A 21,508-nucleotide genomic window follows, 5' to 3' on the forward strand; every position below is an offset into this window, starting at 1 on the left:
GTGGAAGCCATACCTACAAAAAGTGCTGATGGTGAGACCTCTTTAAGAATGCTTTTAGATATTATTTTTCCTAGATTTGGAGTGCCTAGATATATTATGACTGATGGAGGTTCTCATTTTATTCATGGAGGTTTTAGAAAAACTCTTGCTAAGTATGGTATTAATCATAGAATTGCTTCCGCTTATCATCCTCAAACTAGTGGTCAAGTAGAATTATCAAATAAAGAGATTAAATCTATTTTGGGAAAGACTGTTAATAAAACTAGAAAGAATTGGGCTAGTAAATTGAAGGATGCACTATGGGCTTATAGAACTGCTTATAAAAATCCCATGGGAATGTCACCTTATAAAATGGTTTATGGAAAAGCTTGTCATTTACCTTTAGAACTAGAGCACAAAGCTTATTGGGCTGTTAGAGAATTAAATAAAGATCCTAAACTTGCCGGTAATAAGAGGTTGTTGCAATTGAGTTCTCTAGATGAATGGAGAAGTGAAGCTTATGAAAATGCTAAACTCTTTAAAGAGAAAGTTAAAAAATGGCATGATAGAAGGATTATTAAAAGAGAATTTAATGTTGGGGATAAAGTCCTATTGTATCGGTCTCGTCTCAGACTCTTTGCAGGGAAATTACTCTCGAAATGGGAAGGACCATATGTTGTCGAGGAGGTGTATCGTTCAGGAGCAATCAAAATTAGCTCTCTCCAAGGCAATGCCACGCAAGTGGTGAATGGACAAAGACTCAAGCATTATATCTCAGGTGATTCCTATAATGTTGATGTTGATATTATTCAAGTGGAAACACCGGAGGCTTTCATTAAAGGGCAAATTGACAGTCCGCCAGAACTCGACTTTGAATAGGTAACAGTACTAGTAATGAAAAGTACGCAATTTACTTTCTGAACAATATTTTTGCTGTTTTTGGAAAATATGAAAAATTACGAGTTCGAAACGGAGTGGAAAGGACGCACGAGGGCGTGCCACCATAGGCCGGCGCGGCCTGGCCAGGGCCCGCGCCGCCCTATGGTTTGGCCGCCTCGTCGCCCCTTTTCGACTCTGGTTCGATCTGGTACTTTCCTTTAGTCGTGAAAATTTTTGCTATATAATCCCCCGGACCCCTGGAGGTCCGTATATCGTTTTCTCGACGTGTTTTGTTTCGAGCTGTTTCTGCCAGGATCTGTTTTCAGTTTAGAAGCACCATGGTCTCCAAGAACAAGGGCAAGGAGTTCCCAGATGAAGATAATCGAGATCTTGGGTGGAAAGAGGAGGACAAGGACGTCAAGGAAGAGGATGAAGAAGAGGTGGAGGAAGATTCGCGCGCACACCCACGTGCTACCATCGCAAGCATCAAGGTGGTGGACAACCCTTTTTGTGCAAACAAGAGCGCAAGAATTCGCACTGGAGGAGCGGTTCCACGTCATTACCTAGCTCCGAAAACATCTTTATCAGGCATTCACCATCCCTTCCACAATCTAATTTTCAATAATCAAATTGAAGGGACTCCCAAGGCAGCATTGCCTAGCCAGTGGGATATAGATCGCTCTAACACTGCAGGAGGGAGGAAGCCTGAGGGTGAAGAGTGGGGAAATAACTCCAAGAGTTGGGACTCGCCGTCGGACAGACTCCTTAACCGCGTCGAGCACAATTCGGAGATGATTCGCAATCTCACATACAGGATTGATGAGCTTCAGGAGCTTATTGAGAAGCTTGTCAGGAATTCATCACCACCATCGCCGAAGGAGTAATTCATCATCGGTATTGGCATCCCCTTGGTTTGTTCCAAGCTTGGGGGAGTGCCGCGGTATCATATCATCACTATCTTTTACTTTTTGCTGTCAAGTAGTGTCATATCATGAGTAGGGAAGTTATCATATAAGATGGGTTGCAGTTTGGAAGTATCTCTCCTTTAGTTGGTTATCTATGTATCCCTTGGTGTGAGTTATCGTTATGGAATATTAATGAGAAGTCTTATCATTTACATATTGCACATCTTATTTTAGTTTGCAATCTCTATTATATGATTTACCTTGTTGTTAGTATTGGTATCACTTTGGGAGCATTGAATAAATCTATTTGGTTTTGGCAAACTTAGCATTGGTCAATAGCAACAACACTTTGAGGTTTAAGTAGAAAAGAGAAATACATGTAGTTGTTTCATTGTCTTTCGTTCTTGTTAGCTCATAGCTTATTATTCTGAAGTTAAAATTGTTTGTGCTTACAAGGAAGATGCATGATTGTTTCTATCACATGTATATTTGTTTGTTTCCCTCGACTCTTATGCTTGCTAATTAACCTTGCTAGCCAAAAACCTGTACTGAGAGGGAATACTTCTCGTGCATCCAAACCTTAGCCCAAACCTATGTCATTTGTGTCCACCATACCTACCTACTACATGGTATTTTCTGCCATTCCAAGTAAATACTTCATGTGCTACCTTTAAACAATTCAAAGCTTAGTATTTCTTATTTGTGTTAATGTTTTATAGCTCATGAGGAAGTATGTGGTGTTTTATCTTTCGATCTTGTTGGGCAACTTTCACCAATGGACTAGTGGCTTCATCCGCTTATCCAATAATTTTGCAAAAAGAGCTGGCAATGGGATTCCCAGTCCCAAATTAATTAAACTAAATAGACACTCCTCCATGGTATGTGATTGATGGACGGCACCCGAAGGATTCGGTTAGCCATGGCTTGTGTAAGCAAAGGTTGGGGGGAGTGTCATCATCATAATAAAACTAAAATAAAAAGGCACTCCTTCATATTATGAGATTGTTGGCGGGCACCCGAGGATTCGGTTAGCCATGGTTTGTGAAAGAAAGGTTGGAAGGAGTGCCATATAAAATGAAAATAAAATGGGAGCCGCTCTTTGAAGATTTGTCTGGCAAGGGGGTTAGAGTACCCGCTACCAGTCGTTGACAACAACAAACACCTCTCAAAATGTTACTTTTATTCTCTTTATATGATTTCAAAACTGAAAAAGCTCTAGCACATGATTTAATCCCTGCTTCCCTCTGCGAAGGGCCTGTCTTTTACTTTATGTTGAGTCAGTAAACCTATTTCCCTCCATCTCAAGCAAGCATTTGAGTAGTTGTGATCAAACCATTATATTGTGATTTGCTTCGTCATGTTTTTATTCTTCCTTGTTTAGTACAAGTTTTATCTGAATGAATATAACTTTGCAAGTTATCAATGATTATGAGGAGACTATTATGATTGAGTATGCAAGTTGTGCCATATAAACTTTAACATGAGAGCGCTGCTCAATGAGATAAATATAATCTGTTAATTGTTCTCTGACCAAGAACGAAGTTTGCCATCACCAACTATGATTTCTTATGCACCTTTATTTGTGATTACCTTATACTTGTTTCAAGTTGAGTTATATGAGGAAGTTGTTTACTATAATGTCTTGTGTGACTGAATATGATGCTTCTTGTCCGTATTTTATTTATCGACTCTTCACTCCATAAACATGTGGTCCTGTTTACCGAGCTCAGTTTCGCTTGGGGACAAGCGAAGTCTAAGCTTGGGGGGAGTTGATACGTCCAATTTGCATCACTATTTTATATCATAATTTGCTGTTATTCATTGATATATTTCATATTTGGATACAATACTTATGTTATTTCATCTATTTTGCATGTTTCATCATTATTGGAGGATCAAGCACCGGAGCCAGGATTCTGCTGGAAAAAGCACCGTCAGAACGCAATATTTCGGAAGATCAACTGTGGAAGGAAATTATACCAAAAATCCTATTTTTCAAGATGACGAAGAAAGCCAGAAGGAGGAGCCAGCTGGACCCAAGGTGGGCCCACACCATAGGGCGGCGCGGCCCATGGCCTGGCCGCGCCACCATGTGGTGTGGGGCCCCCACATCCCCTTTCGCCTCCTTTTCTTCGCGAAACCCTTCGTCCCGAAAACCTAAGCCACAGAGGGTACCTCGCGAAGAGTTACAGCCGCCTCTGCGGGGCGGAGAACACCAGAGAGAACAGAGCTCTCCGGCGGGCAGGAATCCGCCGGGGAAATTCCCTCCCGGAGGGGGAAATCGACGCCATCGTCACCGTCATCGAGCTGGACATCATCTCCATCACCATCATCATCATCTCCACCATCATCACCGCCGTCTCCACCGCTGGACACCGTCACCGCCGTAGCAATTTGGGTTTGATCTTGATTGTTTGATAGGGGAAACTCTCCCGGTATCGATCTCTACTTGTTGTTGATGCTATTGAGTGAAACCATTGAACCAAGTTTATGTTCAGATTGTTATTCATCATCATATCACCTCTGATCATGTTCCATATGATGTCTCGTGAGTAGTTCGTTTAGTTCTTGAGGACATGGGTGAAGTCTAAATGTTAGTAGTGAACTATGGTTGAGTAATATTCAATGGTATGATATTTAAGTTGTGGTGTTATTCTTCTAGTGGTGTCATGTGAACGTCGACTACATGACACTTCACCATTTATGGGCCTAGGGGAATGCATCTTGTATTCGTTTGCCAATTACGGGGTTGCCGGAGTGACAGAAACCTAAACCCCCGTTGGTATATTGATGCAGGAGGGATAGCAGGATCTCAGAATTTAAGGCTGTGGTTAGATTTATTCTTAATTACTTTCTTGTAGTTGCGGATGCTTGCAAGGGGTATAATCACAAGTATGTATTAGTCCTAGGAAGGGCGGTGCATTAGCATAGGTTCACCCACACAACACTTATCATAACAATGAAGATTATTTAGCCGTATGTAGCGAAAGCACTAGACTAAAATCCCGTGTGTCCTCGAGAACGTTTGGTCATTATAAGTAAACAAACCGGCTTGTCCTTTGTGCTAAAAAGGATTGGGCCACTCGCTGCAATTGTTACTCTCGCACTTTACTTACTCGTACTTTATTCAACTGTTACATCTAAACCCCCTGAATACTTGTCTGTGAGCATTTACAGTGAATCCTTCATCGAAACTGCTTGTCAACACCTTCTGCTCCTCGTTGGGATCGACATTCTTACTTATCGAAAATACTACGATACACCCCCTATACTTGTGAGTCATCAGGCGGCGGCCCCGGAGCAGCGGCAGCGGCTTTGGGCGCGGCCAGGCAGAGCTTTTGCCGCGGTGTGAGGTGCAGCGGTGGATGGTCTTGCGGTGGAGATGGTGGTCGACGACATGGTCTTGCTGCCTCCCAGCGGCTCCCCAAGCTTCGCGTTTGGGTTCGAACTCCGGGTGAAAGCCTTGCACCGACTCCGGTCTGTGCCGACGACGGCGGCACCTTCGGGCGTCGTATCCCTTCTTGTTGGCGTCGTTGTGGAGTTCCGATCCCGACCGACGCGAGTGGCTTCAAGTTCTCCGGGTGAAAATCTAAGCTCCATCGGGAGCGGGCGACGGTGACGGACGCGTCATTACCTTGTTGGAGGGGTCGCCTTGGAGCTCTTGGTTTTTGCGGTGCGACGGGTTCTCGGCGGTGGGGCACATGGCTATGTGGTCTAGGGCAGCGGACGCCAGGGCGGCGGTCCTGGACGGTGGTGGCACTTCGAGGCGGCGGCCTTGATCTCCTTTGCGGCAGCGGCCCTATGGGGCGGGGTCGTGGCGCTGCTTGGTTTTGGGTGGCGATTCTGGGCTGCGTGGGCGGCAAGGTCGTTGACTCGGCTGGTTCGTCTTCGGGCTATGCGAAGGTCGTCCTGGTTGCTACGTCGGGGCGGCGGCCCCGAAAGCATGGTGCTTGGGTGGCGACTTGGATTTCTGTGTGGACAGCGAGTTTGTCGACCCGTCTGGTTCCTCTTCGGGCAATGCGAAGGTTGTTCTGGATGGTACGTCGGGGCGGCGGCCCTGGAGCTAGAGGTGTGTTTGTTGCGTTGGCAGCCTTCGTTGTGTGGATGACGGGACTCCTCGCTTGTGCGGTTTTTCGTCTCGGTTTTCCTTATAAACCGGGCAATGTATGGTTTTTGGACCCGGTTTCCCTTATAAGGGTCATTCTGTGCATAGCACTCTATCTATCTAATCGGACGGCAGATTCGACTGCTTTTTCCTAAAAAAAAAAAAAACCTTTGCAAAGGGAAAAACTACGTCCCGCCAGATGCACGAAGCGCTGACGCGTGTCCTCACCGCGACCGGCGCGAGTACGGGCGAGTCCGCGCTTCATACGCCGCGCGCTGTACGTGCTCGTCCCGCCCGCGCGAGTATGCACTGTACCTGCTCCTCACGTCCGCGCGCTCTCGTCTCGTCTCGTGCAATAGCTGCAGCTAACGATCGAAGTACAAAGCTGCTAGCTAGCTCACATGTCCTCGTTCGATTTTTTTTCAATCAAAACACAGGTGCGAATTACAAAACTATAAGTGCGAGTACAATCAGTAAAATGCTCGAGTACAGTTGCGTATAATGTGTAGGTACAACTACATATACAACACAAGTACGGTAAAGTACGGGCGAGTATATCTTAGCGGATATCTAAATAGAAGTACGATGGCATACATGGCGAAATCTGATCGTTCACACGGCGAATCTGATCAGACGAGCGAGTACAATCTGATCAACGAACAAGCGAGTATGATGATCCACACGGCGAGTCTGATCAAGCAGACAAGCGAGTACAATGGCGCACACGAGCGAGTACAGCCGCGCACACGAGCGAGTACACGTACAGAAGTACAGTGACGCACACGAGCAACTACAGGTACAGAAGTATGGTCGCGCGCACGAGAAAGTACTGGTACAAAAGCATAGGTACAGTAGCGCACACGCGTAAGTACAATTACTGAGTAAAGGGAAAACTGCATCAAATACACAAAAAACAGAAGTACTTATCAGTTGAAGCACGAGTACAGTTAGGTACACACCACAATTATAAACATACTAGTATCGGAAGTACGGAAAAAAGTATGCTAAAACATATCAACAATGGATCTAGTTTTGAAGATCTCGACAGTAGGGTCTCAAAAGTGAAAACGGTTTACGGTTCTCAAGATATTTCATTTTGAAAAAACGAATCTAGAATCAAAAGTGAAAACGGTTTACGGTTCTCAAGATATTTCATTTTGAAAAAACGAATCTAGAAAATAAAGGGAAAAGCTGATACAACTAAGCCCCCTCTGCCTTTTCTCTTCTCCCTCATCCCCACATTACTTCTCCTTGCGACATATGGCGAGCAGGGAGATTTCTCTTCTCCCTCATCCCCACATTGCTTCTCCTTGCGACACGTGGCGAGCAGGGAGACCACTTCCCACAGATTTTCTAGCACCACAACGTGCCACTTGTCGCGTGAGCAATGAGTTATCTTACCTTCGCGAATGTTGATCTTTCTTTTAACGATTTCGCCACGTGATGCACACAATACACGGATGACGGATCGGGAGTGATGTTTTGGCACATGGGAGCGTATGCTCCCTTTATATTGAACTAGGACAAAGCCCGTGCTTCGCTACGGAGCAAATTATAAATCTATCCCACCCGGTTGTATTATCGATTGTCGCTGCTAGCACTCATCACCCATGGGCAAGGTTACATAGTTGTGTCTCGTACATGTTGTGCCTTTTTGTTGCATCGTTCTCTCGTTATTCCCATTGCACCACATCGAAGAATTTATGATAAGCTAAAATGCAAAGTTCTTAAAAGAAACAAATGAAAGTATGCATTGTATTGGGAGAAACAAATGCCCCGAGCCCAACGCGCGTAGTGAGGTGCTGGCCACCATACCCGCCGCGAGAGTGGCCATCTAGCGGCTAGCTGCGGTTGACTCCAATCCGTGTAGATTGACACGGCCGCCGTCTGAGCCATGCATGCTGGACCACGCAAGTCGAGGATAGCGTCGCTGGCTCTCTTTCTCCTTCCTTGAAAAATCGCCACATAATCTCTCCCCTGTGATCTCCTTCTCCTTCCTACCAAAATCCTCACAAAATATCTCCCCCGTGCTATCTCCTTCCTGCCAAATTTCCTAGAAAATCCCACGCCGCTGGCGACGGTGAGGCGTCCGTGCTCGGCAGCCTGGTTGTTCTTAAGAGCAACGGCACGCCCCTCTTGGTCGCGCGCCCCCTCCTCTTCGTCGTTGACCTCTCCGGATCAATTTCAGTCCAGACTCTGGGTAATCAAGGTAATCAGGCCAAACACGTTGGCGTCAGCGCACATGTTTCCCCTGCTAGTGGCGCTTCCTCCATCCCCGCCGCTAGGCAGGCAGCGGCGGCAGCAGTGTGGGGTGATGAGCGGCGCATCAGTCAATGGCAATAAGGGGTAGGTGGCGGCACTTGGGGAGAGGAGAAACAAATAACCAACCGATACGGTGGCATTTGATGGATTATGTGATTTAGTCGGAGGGAAATTTTGTTCCAAAAAATGTTGGATGAAAATTTTAGCAGAAATCGTTATAACGGGTGGAAGAAAAAAAATGATACACTAACCGCATGAGTAGGAATATATTCTTTTTTTGCGAATCATGAGTAGGACTAATAATCGTGCTCCACTCAGATCTATATCCTCTATATCACTTTTTGCGCGTGTTCTTTTTGTTGCAATAAAGAACAACAAATTACAAGCTAAAATGAGGAGTAATTAAAAATTGCCACAATATTCTCACGATTTGCATAATGCAAAAAGGCTATGGAAGCAAATAATACAAGACAAGTTTGACCTGATTTATCGCAAATTTAACATGAGTCGATGCAATCACAGTAGAGAAAACCAAATAACTATGGAATGAGGTTAGCTATGCAACCACAATAAAAAAGACTATGCCTATAGAAAATCGATTTCGTACATAAAGCATGAAAACATTCTCTGGAGTAAATATATAGATAGAATAGATAGATTACGCCAGAAAATGTGAGGCAACCGGCCCTATTCTTAGACAACAATTGTGGTGTTTTTTTGCTTACTGGCTTTTTCCCTAGCATCCAAACCTGATATTTTTCTATGTTCTTATCGCAAAAACACTTACAAAAGGATCAATTCCACATGAGCGTAGGTAGGTGCATATTTTAGGCCGTAAGTAGGGCTGCACCTAAAGGAAATTGCATGGGTGAACCTGGGAGCAAGCGCACCCTATATGGAAAAAAAAATTAGTAATTCAGAAAAAGGTCAAAAAAAATTAAATCTTTTTGGGAATCAAAGATGATCATGTATTGTACTCGTATACGAAAGATTCACCATGGAATAACTTCTCTTGTTTCCTGGGTGAAAAAAACAGACTTGGAGGTCCTATATTAAAGTACTATTCACGCTATATTCGTCATAGATTTGTTTTTTTTTGCCTGAAGTCAATGTGAAACATTTTTTGGCCAAACAAATTTATACGAGTACAATACTTGATTATCTTTGATTCCCAAAAGGATTCGAATTTTTTTAACTTTATTTGAAATTACTACAATTTTTGGAGTATATAGGGTGCGCCTGCACCCGAGAGCCAAAAGTGCGGGTCATGCACCTAAACTGATATTAGAATTACATAGCCAGCGAATTACCTGACCATGGTGCGTGTTTGTGGTCGTGTTCCCAAAAAACGATGCATCTATCTGCACTTCCTCCACCAAATGCAAGAAGGCCATTCAGATGAACTCACAATCCTGCCTGTAATAAAATAGCTCACAATCCAATCTGTAAAAAAATAGCTGACACATCCACACAATAAAATTGAACTCACATCTGCACTACAATTGAACAGCTTTCAATACCGTATTAAAAATGAACTGTCGCTCAATCTTATCCAACGACAGCGAAATTAAAGATCCATCTGTATTTTGAAGCGCACTATGTTTTCCCTTCTTTTCACAGCCAAAAACATGCGTCAGAGTCACTCAAGAAAGAATTGTCAATTTGCTCTCATAAATTCAGATAAGTTTACAGTACCACATATACGCTACTGTCGATTTCTTTCACTGGGCCGGGCGTCATCGTGCCCCGCTCCCTCTCTTCTCTCTCCCAGCGCTACATGCTCCGCCGCCGGCAGCACCTATATTCAGCTTCCTCTGCCTCTGCTCGCCACCGGCGCGGTGTCGACAAGCCACCGGCCGGAACTGCCATCAGACCGCGCCCCTGATACGAGGAGGTTGAGTAGGCGCGCCCCCGTGCAGCTCGAGGCCTCCAGCTGAAGGATAACGTTGCATAGAAAACAAAAAATTTCCTATCGCGAACACGCAATCCAAGCCAAGATGCAATCTAGAAGACGGTAGCAACGAGGGGGTATCGAGTCTCACCCTTGAAGAGATTCCAAAGCCTACAAGATGAGGCTCTTGTTGCTGCGGTAGACGATCACTTGCCGCTTGCAAAAGCGCGTAGAAGATCTTGATCACGATCGGTTCCGGCGCCACGAACGGGCAGCACCTCCGTACTCGGTCACACGTTCGGTTGTTGATGAAGACGACGTCCACCTCCCCGTTCCAGCGGGCAGCGGAAGTAGTAGCTCCTCTTGAATCCGACAGCACGACGGCGTGGTGTCGGTGGCGGTGTAGAAGTCCGGCGGAGCTTCGCTAAGCTACGCGGGAAATATGAAGTGGAGGAGCAAAGCTAGGGTTTGGGAGGGGGTGGCCGGCCACTCAAGGGGGGCGGCCAAGCTATGGTCTTGGGGTGGCCGGCCCCCTCCCTTGGCCCCTCATTATATAGGTGGATCCCAAGTGTTGGTGTCCAAGTCTTCGAATAAGACCCGAAACCAAAACCTTCCATAGGAGGGGGCAAACCTAGCCCAACTAGGACTCCTACCCAAAGGTGGGATTCCCACCTCCCATGTGGGGGGTGGCCGGCCCCCTATGGTGGAGTCCACTTGGGACTCCACCCCCACTAGGGCTGGCCGGCCATGGAGGTGGAGTCCCTTGTGGACTCCACCTTCCTTGGTGGTTTCTTCCGGACTTTTCTAGAACCTTCTAGAACCTTCCATAGAACCTTCCGCGACATTTTATTTCACATAAAATGACATCCTATATATGAATCTTATTCTCCGGACCATTCCGGAACTCCTCGTGATGTCCGGGATCTCATCCGGGACTCCGAACAAATATTCGAACTCCATTCCATAATTCAAGAACTACCATTTCAACATCCAACTTTAAGTGTGTCACCCTACGGTTCGAGAACTATTCGGACATGGTTGAGTACTCACTCCGACCAATAACCAATAGCGGGATCTGGAGATCCATAATGGCTCCCACATATTCAACGATGACTTTAGTGATCGAATGAACCATTCACATACATTACCAATTCCCTTTGTCTCGCGATATTTTACTTGTCCGAGGTTTGATCTTCGGTATCACTCTATACCTTGTTCAACCTCGTCTCCTGACAAGTACTCTTTACTCGTACCGTGGTATGTGGTCTCTTATGAACTCTTTCATATGCTTGCAAGACATTAGACGACATTCCACCGAGAGGGCCCAGAGTATATCTATCCGTCATCGGGATGGACAAATCCTTTGTTGATCCATATGCCTCAACTCATACTTTCCGGATACTTAATCCCACCTTTATAGCCACCCATTTACGCAGTGGTGTTTGGTGTAATCAAAGTACCTTTCCGGTATAAGTGATTTACATGATCTCATGGTCATAAGGACTAGGTAACTATGTATCAAAAGCTTATAGCAAATAACTTAATGACGAGATCTTATGCTACGCTTAATTGGGTGTGTCCATTACATCATTCATATAATGATATAACCTTGTTATTAATAACATCCAATGTTCATGATTATGAAACTAATCATCCATTAATCAACAAGCTAGTTTAAGAGGCATACTAGGGACTTCTTGTTGTCTACATATCACACATGTACTAATGTTTCGGTTAATACAATTATAGCATGATATATAAACATTTATCATAAACATAAAGATATAAATAATAACCACTTTATTATTGCCTCTAGGGCATATCTCCTTCAGTCTCCCACTTGCACTAGAGTCAATAATCTAGTTTACATTTGTAAAGATATAACACCTTGGCCTTCCGGTGCTTTATCATGTTTTGCTCACGGGAGAGGTTTTAGTCAACGGATCGACATGCTCGTAACCGTATGTATTTTGTAATTCATTTGCGTCTCAACGCGTCACTCATTTCCAAATGAGTCGGCATTTAATATGTTTGGTCTTCTGGTGGAACCTTAATTCCGCGGTCTGAAATATGTCACTAACATTGTCACACACAATATAGCTTCAAAGTTCTGACTCTGTCGGAACTACACCAAGTTCTCAAAGAACCTCTTGACTTAACATCCTTTGTCATTGTCAAAACAATGACATACTCTGCCTTCTTTTGTAGAATCCGTCACAATATTTAGAACTCTTCTAAATCTAGCATAAACTACTTCTAGCTCATTGTGCTACCTTTTAAACAATACTTAGTCTAATTTGAGATTGAAATTATATTTTATATGTGACAAAACCAATATCGGTGTAACACCTTACAGCGATTTGTTTGTCATTTCTTCATACAAATATATATATATATATCCTTAGTTCTTCTAAAGTACTCAAGGATATTCTTACTGTTGTCCAATGATCATCATATGAATCATTCTGGTATATGCTCATAACACTTTATAGCACATGATATCTGATTGTGTACATATTATTCGTGATCTAAAATCACTCATGTGTTTTTACTCATCGAGTGTCAGACACACTCAAGTCTTGTTAATCCTTCACATGACAAGAACATTTTCTTAATATTTCTATATTGAACTACTTCAATATCCATTCTATGTACTTTGACTTAAACTTATTATGTGTTTCAATCTATCTTCATAGATCTTGACACTAGATATGTTTCAGTCCATATCCTTTCATTGAAATTAATTTCTCAATGAAACCTTTTAATCAAGTATATAATTACATCATTTATAACCAACTATATGTCACCTACATAAAGTATTATAAATATGTCTTAGCGCTCCCACTTAATTTCTTGCAAATGCAAGCCTCTTCATCGTTTCTGATGAAATCAAAAAACTCTTTGACTATTTCATCTGGTGAAGATTCTAACTCCGTGATACTTACTTCATCCAATTGAAGCTTGTATAGCTATCTAGTATTCCACGGACCAGCAAAATTCTTGGTTGTATCTTGTATACATACTTCTGTTAAGTAGTGTATTTTGCCATCCTACTAGCATATCTCATAAAAGAAATATGTAGTGATTACTAGAATAATCCACATAGACTATAAGCATTGCTACGGAAGATCTAATCTTATCGTATTCAACTCTTTGAATTTTGTCGTAAACAATTTTTCGACAAGTCAAGCTTTCTTCAAGGATATTTCATCCAAGTCTATCAATTTCATAGATCCATTTACTTTCAAAAAGTATTCATCTATCTTGGATTTTATGGCGTATAGCCATTTTAACGAAGTCAGGGCCCATCATAACTTCTTTGTTTGTAGTTGGTTTATCATTGTTCAAAATCAATCCTTTGTTCACAAATCATTTATTTGATCACAAAGTAAACCATACCTACAAGATTCAATATGTACTTCGATCTCCATGGCTAAAATACTTTGTAGTCATGGGAGCCATGATCGTTATGGCCGCTTCCGAAACCAATTCCGATGCTGCGCTACTCTGATCATTATGCTCAGGTTCATAAACCTTATCAAATTATATTGTCCTCCCACTCAAATACTTCACTAGAAACAATTTCTCGGAAATAAGAAACATTGACAAACACTTTTGTCTTTGTCTTGTGGGAAGAATTCCCAATTAAATCTCTGGGATAACCAACAAAGACATTCATCCGATTTTGGTTGACTCTTAGGGTTTATACCCATGCCATAACTTGTATGGTGTCATTTCAACGGATCATGATGATGCTCTATTCAGTGTAAAAGCGGTAGTCACTAAAGCATAATCCACAAAAATATAATGGCATCAATATTTTATCTCATCATTGATCCAACAAAGTTTGGATATATCTCTTGGATACTTCATCATCACTATGATACTCCAAGAAACGTAAGTTGTAGAACAATTTCATAACTCTCTTAGATGTTCGCTAAAACTCGTAATTCAAATATTTCCACCATGATCCAATCATAGATATTTGATTTTTCTATTACGATGATTTCCACTTCATGCTGAAATTTATTTGAATCCTATTCAAATGTTTCAAACTTTTCCTTATTGAATATATCCACATATATACTCAATTCATTATTTGAAAGTTTTCATGAAGTTGAAGAATCTTCCGCACACAACTATGCTCAGTGAACCACATATATCATTATGTATGTTTTCACTAAGTTAGTTGCCCGTTCAACTCTTCGGCCTATGAACGGTATTTCAGTCATTACCTTTTAGAAAAGATTTTGCAAGTGCCAAACGATTCAACAAATCGAATGACTCCAAAAATCCATTTGCATGGAGTTCCTTCATGCGATCTTTTCTAACATGACCTAAATTGCGGTTCCACAAATAAGTGGAATTCAAATCATTTGCCTTATGGCATTTTTAGCGTCAGTGTTATGTATGTGTGTTTCACCATTAAGATTTATAATAACTTATCCATCGTACATGGAGTAATGTCATAATTTGAACAACTCATTGTTTTCATTTGACTAGAGCAAAATAACAATTATTAAGTTCTTTATTATAAATTCTAAGGGTTAGATAGAATGCCAACGACGAACATAATAACACTTTATTTTGTTCCAGACGTGCATTTCTATCATATTCCTTGTCAGTCACTTAGGCCATTGTATTCTTGTATTGCGTTGTTTTGTATGACACTTCATACCAACCAATATGGTACTAATACCCAAGAATTTCATTGTGTGACTTTACTAGGAATACAACCATAACATGTATATCATTTATATACACCTGAGCTAGACTTTCTAGTCTTTTCTTTTCTTTTGCCAAAATATCTTTTGCAGTTTCTCTTTTAGCTTTCCTCATTATTCAGAAAAACATTTCAACATCAATAACTTCTAGGTTTGTTGGTCAAATACCAATAACCTTGAGGTTCTTTATTTTGAAGTTGATCATCATATGACAATTGTTTCAGATTTCACTATTAGTAAATTTGTAATACGATGAACAATTTCACTCATAATTTTATCCATCAATTCATGATAACTTTCTGAGACCATGTCTGTACATGCTAGGCTCATAAAGTTTAAATCTTAGTATTCGCATATGCAAATCTGGCTTGCACCCGTTGGAAGCACACGTAGAATCTTATAACACCCGATCATCACGTGATGCTTCGAAACGACGAGTCTTAGCAACGGTGCATACTAAGGACAATCACTTCATGGATATGCGAATATCGTTAGTGCCCCAATAGTTGGAGGATTGGGACGCCTTGCGTCTTCAACCTTCGTACATTCCCATAAAACTTATGAGTTTATGTAGTCTCACCAAATTTATATTCTATCATCTTGCAATAAGGTCTTAGATATCACATATATCTCGTACCTTGATTATTTCTGAAAACTAAATTTTCAGCTCCTTACTTTTCAAACAGATTTGAACTTCAAGTTTCACGGAGACAAGATAACTTTAGGTACTAATTGAAAACATAGCTCTTTGAATCAACAATGTGAGGTTTACTAAAAGTTTGCAATAGGACTTAATCAATTCTTGATTCTTTAACAATACGGTACCAATCCGTAAAGTTTCTTGTCAGATTTTAACAGTATTTCTATCTCAATAACAAGACTAGCGCATGGTAGAAAACGGATGCCAATACTACAAAATTAATTCAAAATACTACTCAGACTATGTTTATGATAATTAGTTCATGTTTTAATCTAATTACTAATGAACTCCCACTTAATACAACATCCCTCATAGTTGTTAAGTGGTACACGATCCAAATCCACTACACCAAAACCGATCATCACGTGAGATGATGTAGCTTCAATGGTGAACATCAACATGTTGATCATATCATCCATATGACTCGTGTTCAACCTTTCGGTTTCCGTTGTCCCGAGGCCATGTAGGTACATGCTAGGCTCGTCAAGCAAACCCAAGTATTCCGCGTGTGCAACATGGCTTACACCGTTGTATGTCGAGTTTATCACACCCGATCATCACGAGATGCTTCAAAACGTCGAACAATGCAACGGTGCATACGAGGGAAGAACACTTTATTATCTTGATATTAATGTGAGGGATCATCTTATAATGCTACCGTCGCGATCTAAGCAAAATAAGATGCATAAAAGGATTAACATCACATGCAGTTCATATGTGATATGATATGGCCCTTTTGTCTTTGCACCTTCGATCTTCATCTCTAAAGCACGGACATGATCTCCATCATCTACGGGCATGATCTCCATCATCGTTGGCGTAGCGTCAAGGTTCATGGCGCCGTCTTCATGGTTGTTCACCTCATGTAGCAACTATTACAACTACTTTGAAATACTACTCAACATGAAAATTAAAGACAACCATAAGGCTCCTGCCGGTTGCCACAATACAATAATGATCATCTCATACATATTCATCATCACATTATGGCCATATCACATCACCAAACCCTGCAAAAACAAGTTAGACGCTCTCTAATTTGGTTTGCATATTTTACGTGGTTTAGGGTTTTCGTTATAGATCTAATCTACCTACGAACATGAACCACAACGTTGATACTAATGTTGTCAATAGAAGAGTAAATTGAATCTTTACTATAGTAGGAGAGACAGACACCCGCAAAGCCTCTTATGCAATACAAGTTGCATGTCGAACGAGGAACAAGTCTCATGAACGCGGTCATGTAAAGTTAGTCCGAGCCGCTTCATCCCACTATGCCATAAAGATGCAAAGTACTCAAACTAAAGATAACAAGAGCATCAACGCCCACAAACCATTGTGTTCTACTCGTGCAACCATCTATGCATAGACACGGCTCTGATACCACTGAAGGATAACGTTGCATAGAAAACAAAAATTTTCCTATCGCGAACACGCAATCCAAGCCAAGATGCAATCTAGAAGACGGTAGCAACGAGGGGGTATCGAGTCTCACCCTTGAAGAGATTCCAAAGCCTACAAGATGAGGCTCTTGTTGCTGCGGTAGACGATCACTTGCCGCTTGCAAAGCGCGTAGAAGATCTTGATCACGATCGGTTCGGCGCCACGAACGGGCAGCACCTCCGTACTCGGTCACACGTTCGGTTGTTGATGAAGACGACGTCCACCTCCCCGTTCCAGCGGGCAGCGGAAGTAGTAGCTCCTCTTGAATCCGACAGCACGACGGCGTGGTGTCGGTGGCGGTGTAGAAGTCCGGCGGAGCTTCGCTAAGCTACGCGGGAAATATGAAGTGGAGGAGCAAAGCTAGGGTTTGGGAGGGTGGCCGGCCACTCAAGGGGGCGGCCAAGCTATGGTCTTGGGGTGGCCGGCCCCTCCCTTGGCCCCTCATTATATAGGTGGATCCCAAGTGTTGGTGTCCAAGTCTTCGAATAAGACCCGAAACCAAAACCTTCCATAGGAGGGGCAAACCTGGCCCAACTAGGACGCCTACCCCACGGTGGGATTCCCACCTCCCAGGTGGGGGTGGCCGGCCCCCTATGGTGGAGTCCACTTGGGACTCCACCCCCACTAGGGCTGGCCGGCCATGGAGGTGGAGTCCCTTGTGGACTCCACCTTCCTTGGTGGTTTCTTCCGGACTTTTCTAGAACCTTCTAGAACCTTCCATAGAACCTTCCGCGACATTTTATTTCACATAAAATGACATCCTATATATGAATCTTATTCTCCGGACCATTCCGGAACTCCTCGTGATGTCCGGGATCTCATCCGGGACTCAGAACAAATATTCGAACTCCATTCCATAATTCAAGAACTACCATTTCAACATCCAACTTTAAGTGTGTCACCCTACGGTTCGAGAACTATGCGGACATGGTTGAGTACTCACTCCGACCAATAACCAATAGCGGGATCTGGAGATCCATAATGGCTCCCACATATTCAACGATGACTTTAGTGATCGAATGAACCATTCACATACATTACCAATTCCCTTTGTCTCGCGATATTTTACTTGTCCGAGGTTTGATCTTCGGTATCACTCTATACCTTGTTCAACCTCGTCTCCTGACAAGTACTCTTTACTCGTACCGTGGTATGTGGTCTCTTATGAACTCTTTCATATGCTTGCAAGACATTAGACGACATTCCACCGAGAGGGCCCAGAGTATATCTATCCGTCATCGGGATGGACAAATCCCACTGTTGATCCATATGCCTCAACTCATACTTTCCGGATACTTAATCCCACCTTTATAGCCACCCATTTACGCAGTGGTGTTTGGTGTAATCAAAGTACCTTTCCGGTATAAGTGATTTACATGATCTCATGGTCATAAGGACTAGGTAACTATGTATCAAAAGCTTATAGCAAATAACTTAATGACGAGATCTTATGCTACGCTTAATTGGGTGTGTCCATTACATCATTCATATAATGATATAACCTTGTTATTAATAACATCCAATGTTCATGATTATGAAACTAATCATCCATTAATCAACAAGCTAGTTTAAGAGGCATACTAGGGACTTCTTGTTGTCTACATATCACACATGTACTAATGTTTCGGTTAATACAATTATAGCATGATATATAAACATTTATCATAAACATAAAGATATAAATAATAACCACTTTATTATTGCCTCTAGGACATATCTCCTTCACCAGCAGCGGCGTGGTTGCGGACTCGCCACGGACATGGATCATAGCAGGCAAACAGTTTACCTCAACTCAAAGTTCTGAAATCAAAACATCAAACAAGTACTCCCATCAGATAGGGAACTTTGGGCGCTCGGTGGCAGCACACAGTCCTCTCCGCGTGGGCATCACCATCGCCATGGTTGGCCATCCAGACGCGCTCCATCGACAGCGCGCGCCTTCCGCTGTCAGAAGCGGAGCGCCGTCGAAGGAGGCGTCCAGCATGATGGAGAAGCCTCCGAGGCCAGGCCGGCGAGGGTGATGATTTCGGTGTTCCGGTCACCGCTCTATTGGATCTTCTCCGTTCAGTTACACGTACAGCGCTGACTCAATTGACCAGCTCCGAGCAAGAGAACTCTCCTGACGTACGGTTACTCGGATAGTGGAGGCTTCATAGTCCTCAGGCTAAACATGTTGTCGTACTTCTCATCCTCTTTCTTCGCAGGAGTGCCGCTCCGTGTTTATGACAGGGGGCAGGTGCCGAGTCCGCACACCAGCACCGGCGGCGAAAGCTACATTAAGCGAACAACTCCTTGGCAGCGGCTAGTGGCTCGGCTACGTCCTCCCCGTACACATCCTTGAACATCATCTGCAGGCCTGCAGCATGACCTCCTGCACCTCGGTGCCAAAGAGTACGCCGCCACCAACGTAGGTTCAATCGTATCCCGACAAAAAAGACCCTAACAGAATTCGATCGATTCGCTACTCGCCAGCTATCTGATCTAAGTTGGAGAGTATATAATGACACGACCTACACGGGCTGGGTAAGGACTCCTGGTTAAGAACTGCCATGGGCTAAGAGATTATTTTTTGGAAAAGAGATCGGCGCTACGCAAGTGGACGAGGTATGAAAACAACACCAACGCGACGGACACGGAAGAAGGCGTAAACAATGTTGGACGAAAGCGCAAATTGACGGACCAAACCACGGAAACGTTAGCTCTTTTATTATTAGGTATAGAATACATATTAGACACATTTTAAAATGTCAAAAAAATTAAAACAAAAATTTCGCACGTACATCTTGATGTGCTACGTGCTCACAAAGTCGTTTCATGAAAAATCGACATGTCATGTGGCGTGTGTAAAAAAGACAAAATTCGGTGCTGAAACAAAGACTTGTCACAAGATAAATTTTCTCTTTTTCGTTTAGACTACAAAAAATATCATTTTTTCGTGAAACTTGACGAATGCACATATATTATGGAGATGTACATGTAAATTTTTTTGTCAAAATTTTTTAACACTTGAAATAGGTTTTTATGATAAGAGGGATCATACGCACCCGGGAGCCGAATTGAGTTTCTGTGACGGATCCACATACTTTGACATACAAATCTGGAACATGCTACTGCAAGCCCGTAAACTATTTCTCACAAAGAAACTTATTCATAACAACACAATAATCTCTCTCGTACACTGAAATATCTGACAAGCTGTAGTTGGATCTCACTGGTACTGCCCACCGGTGCCGCGCGCCTGCGGGAAGTCGCTTCCAACATGCGGGTTATGCGCGGCGCTGGGCCTCCCGGTGCCCGTCGCCAGGCCGACCGGCCGGCTCTCCGCGACGCCGTCCTCGACGTTGCCACCAGTCGGGCCGCCGCCCGGCACGATCCCCGGCGCGCCCTGCGACTGGTGATACGTCCCGGCGCTGGCCCGCTCCTTGGCGGCGGCGTTGGCGAGCATGGCGTGCTGCTTCTCCTCCTCCGCTCCCCGCACGCGCTCCCGCATCCTCACCTCCGCCGCCTCCTTGTCGGACGCGTTGTGCGCCGTGGCCTTCTCCGCCTGCCCCTGGACGGCGGCCCGGGTCTTCTCCATGCCGGAGTACGCCGAGGCGCCGACGTTGGCGGCAGCCTCCTTGGTGGCTTCCATGGCGCTCTTCCCGGCCTGCATGGCTAGCTGCTTCTTGCCTTTTTGATCTTCCTCTCGAGTACGAGTACGAGTACGATTTCTCTTTCCGAGCTTCTTTCGCGGATTTTAGCTGATGTCGACTAACTCTGGTTGGATAGATTTTGTGGGACATTGATCGAAGGTCAGATTTATAGTGCCGCAGTGATATACTCAGGTCGCGACGCGTGTGCTGTGTACGTTTGAGAAGCGTACAGAAACCAGTGGTGAGGTGTCAGGACACGAAGAATTTCATTAGGATAAGAGTTCTCATGGTAGGCAGGACGAATCTGGCTCTTCCTTCTCGCGTATTATATTTCTGCAGATGCCCCTTACGCAATCCATACGTGAAATAATGCTGATAAGGGGATCCTCCTAGGTTGATATCCAATCTTTTACGGCGAGAACATGGAGTAGCAAAGGAGTAGCAAATCCTCCCAACAACGCGATAAATACAGTCTGAAGAAGAGGGAACGAATCCAACAAGTAACGGGTCGATGAACGATACGCCTCAAACCTTAAGCTAGATAATTCTTGATGAACATAAGAACCTTCACAGCGGATATAATAGATAAACGGCAGCGCCGTACCCCCGGAGGGATGATACACGTGAACACACCCAATGGGGTAAACTCTAAATTTTAGTCTAAACTTGTCTAACCCTAAAACCCAAGCCGTCCCACCCTTATATGAGGGGGTGGCCGGCCAGCCCCTAGAGGGCCTCTCTACCTTGGCTTGGACATGCCCAGACAAATACTAACCCGATCTATTAAAATCGCTAATTGGCCCATATATGACCATTACATAAACTAAGATAATTAAGCTGGTGGAGTCCTGAATCTGGGCTCCACATAGGCCTCCATACCTGTATCATCCTCCCCCCTTCAAGAAGCGTTGTCCCCAACGCGTGAGGGTCTTCTGGAAAAGGTGACGTGATATGAACATGACACGTCCTCTCCGTCCTCAAGTGTTGG

General features: G+C 43.6%; 1 protein-coding gene across 1 annotated transcript; it reads right to left on the reverse strand.

The window, feature by feature from the left end:
* Positions 1–19,937: 19,937 nt before the first annotated feature.
* LOC127295543 (18 kDa seed maturation protein) lies at positions 19,938–20,650 on the reverse strand. Its single transcript, XM_051325509.2, has one exon. The coding sequence runs from the start codon at positions 20,538–20,540 to the stop codon at positions 20,097–20,099; it is 444 nt and encodes a 147-aa protein (XP_051181469.1). The 5' UTR covers positions 20,541–20,650; the 3' UTR covers positions 19,938–20,096.
* Positions 20,651–21,508: the final 858 nt, after the last annotated feature.

The sequence above is a fragment of the Lolium perenne genome, chromosome 1, assembly GCF_019359855.2.
Source record: "Lolium perenne isolate Kyuss_39 chromosome 1, Kyuss_2.0, whole genome shotgun sequence".
Lineage (NCBI taxonomy): Eukaryota > Viridiplantae > Streptophyta > Magnoliopsida > Poales > Poaceae > Lolium > Lolium perenne.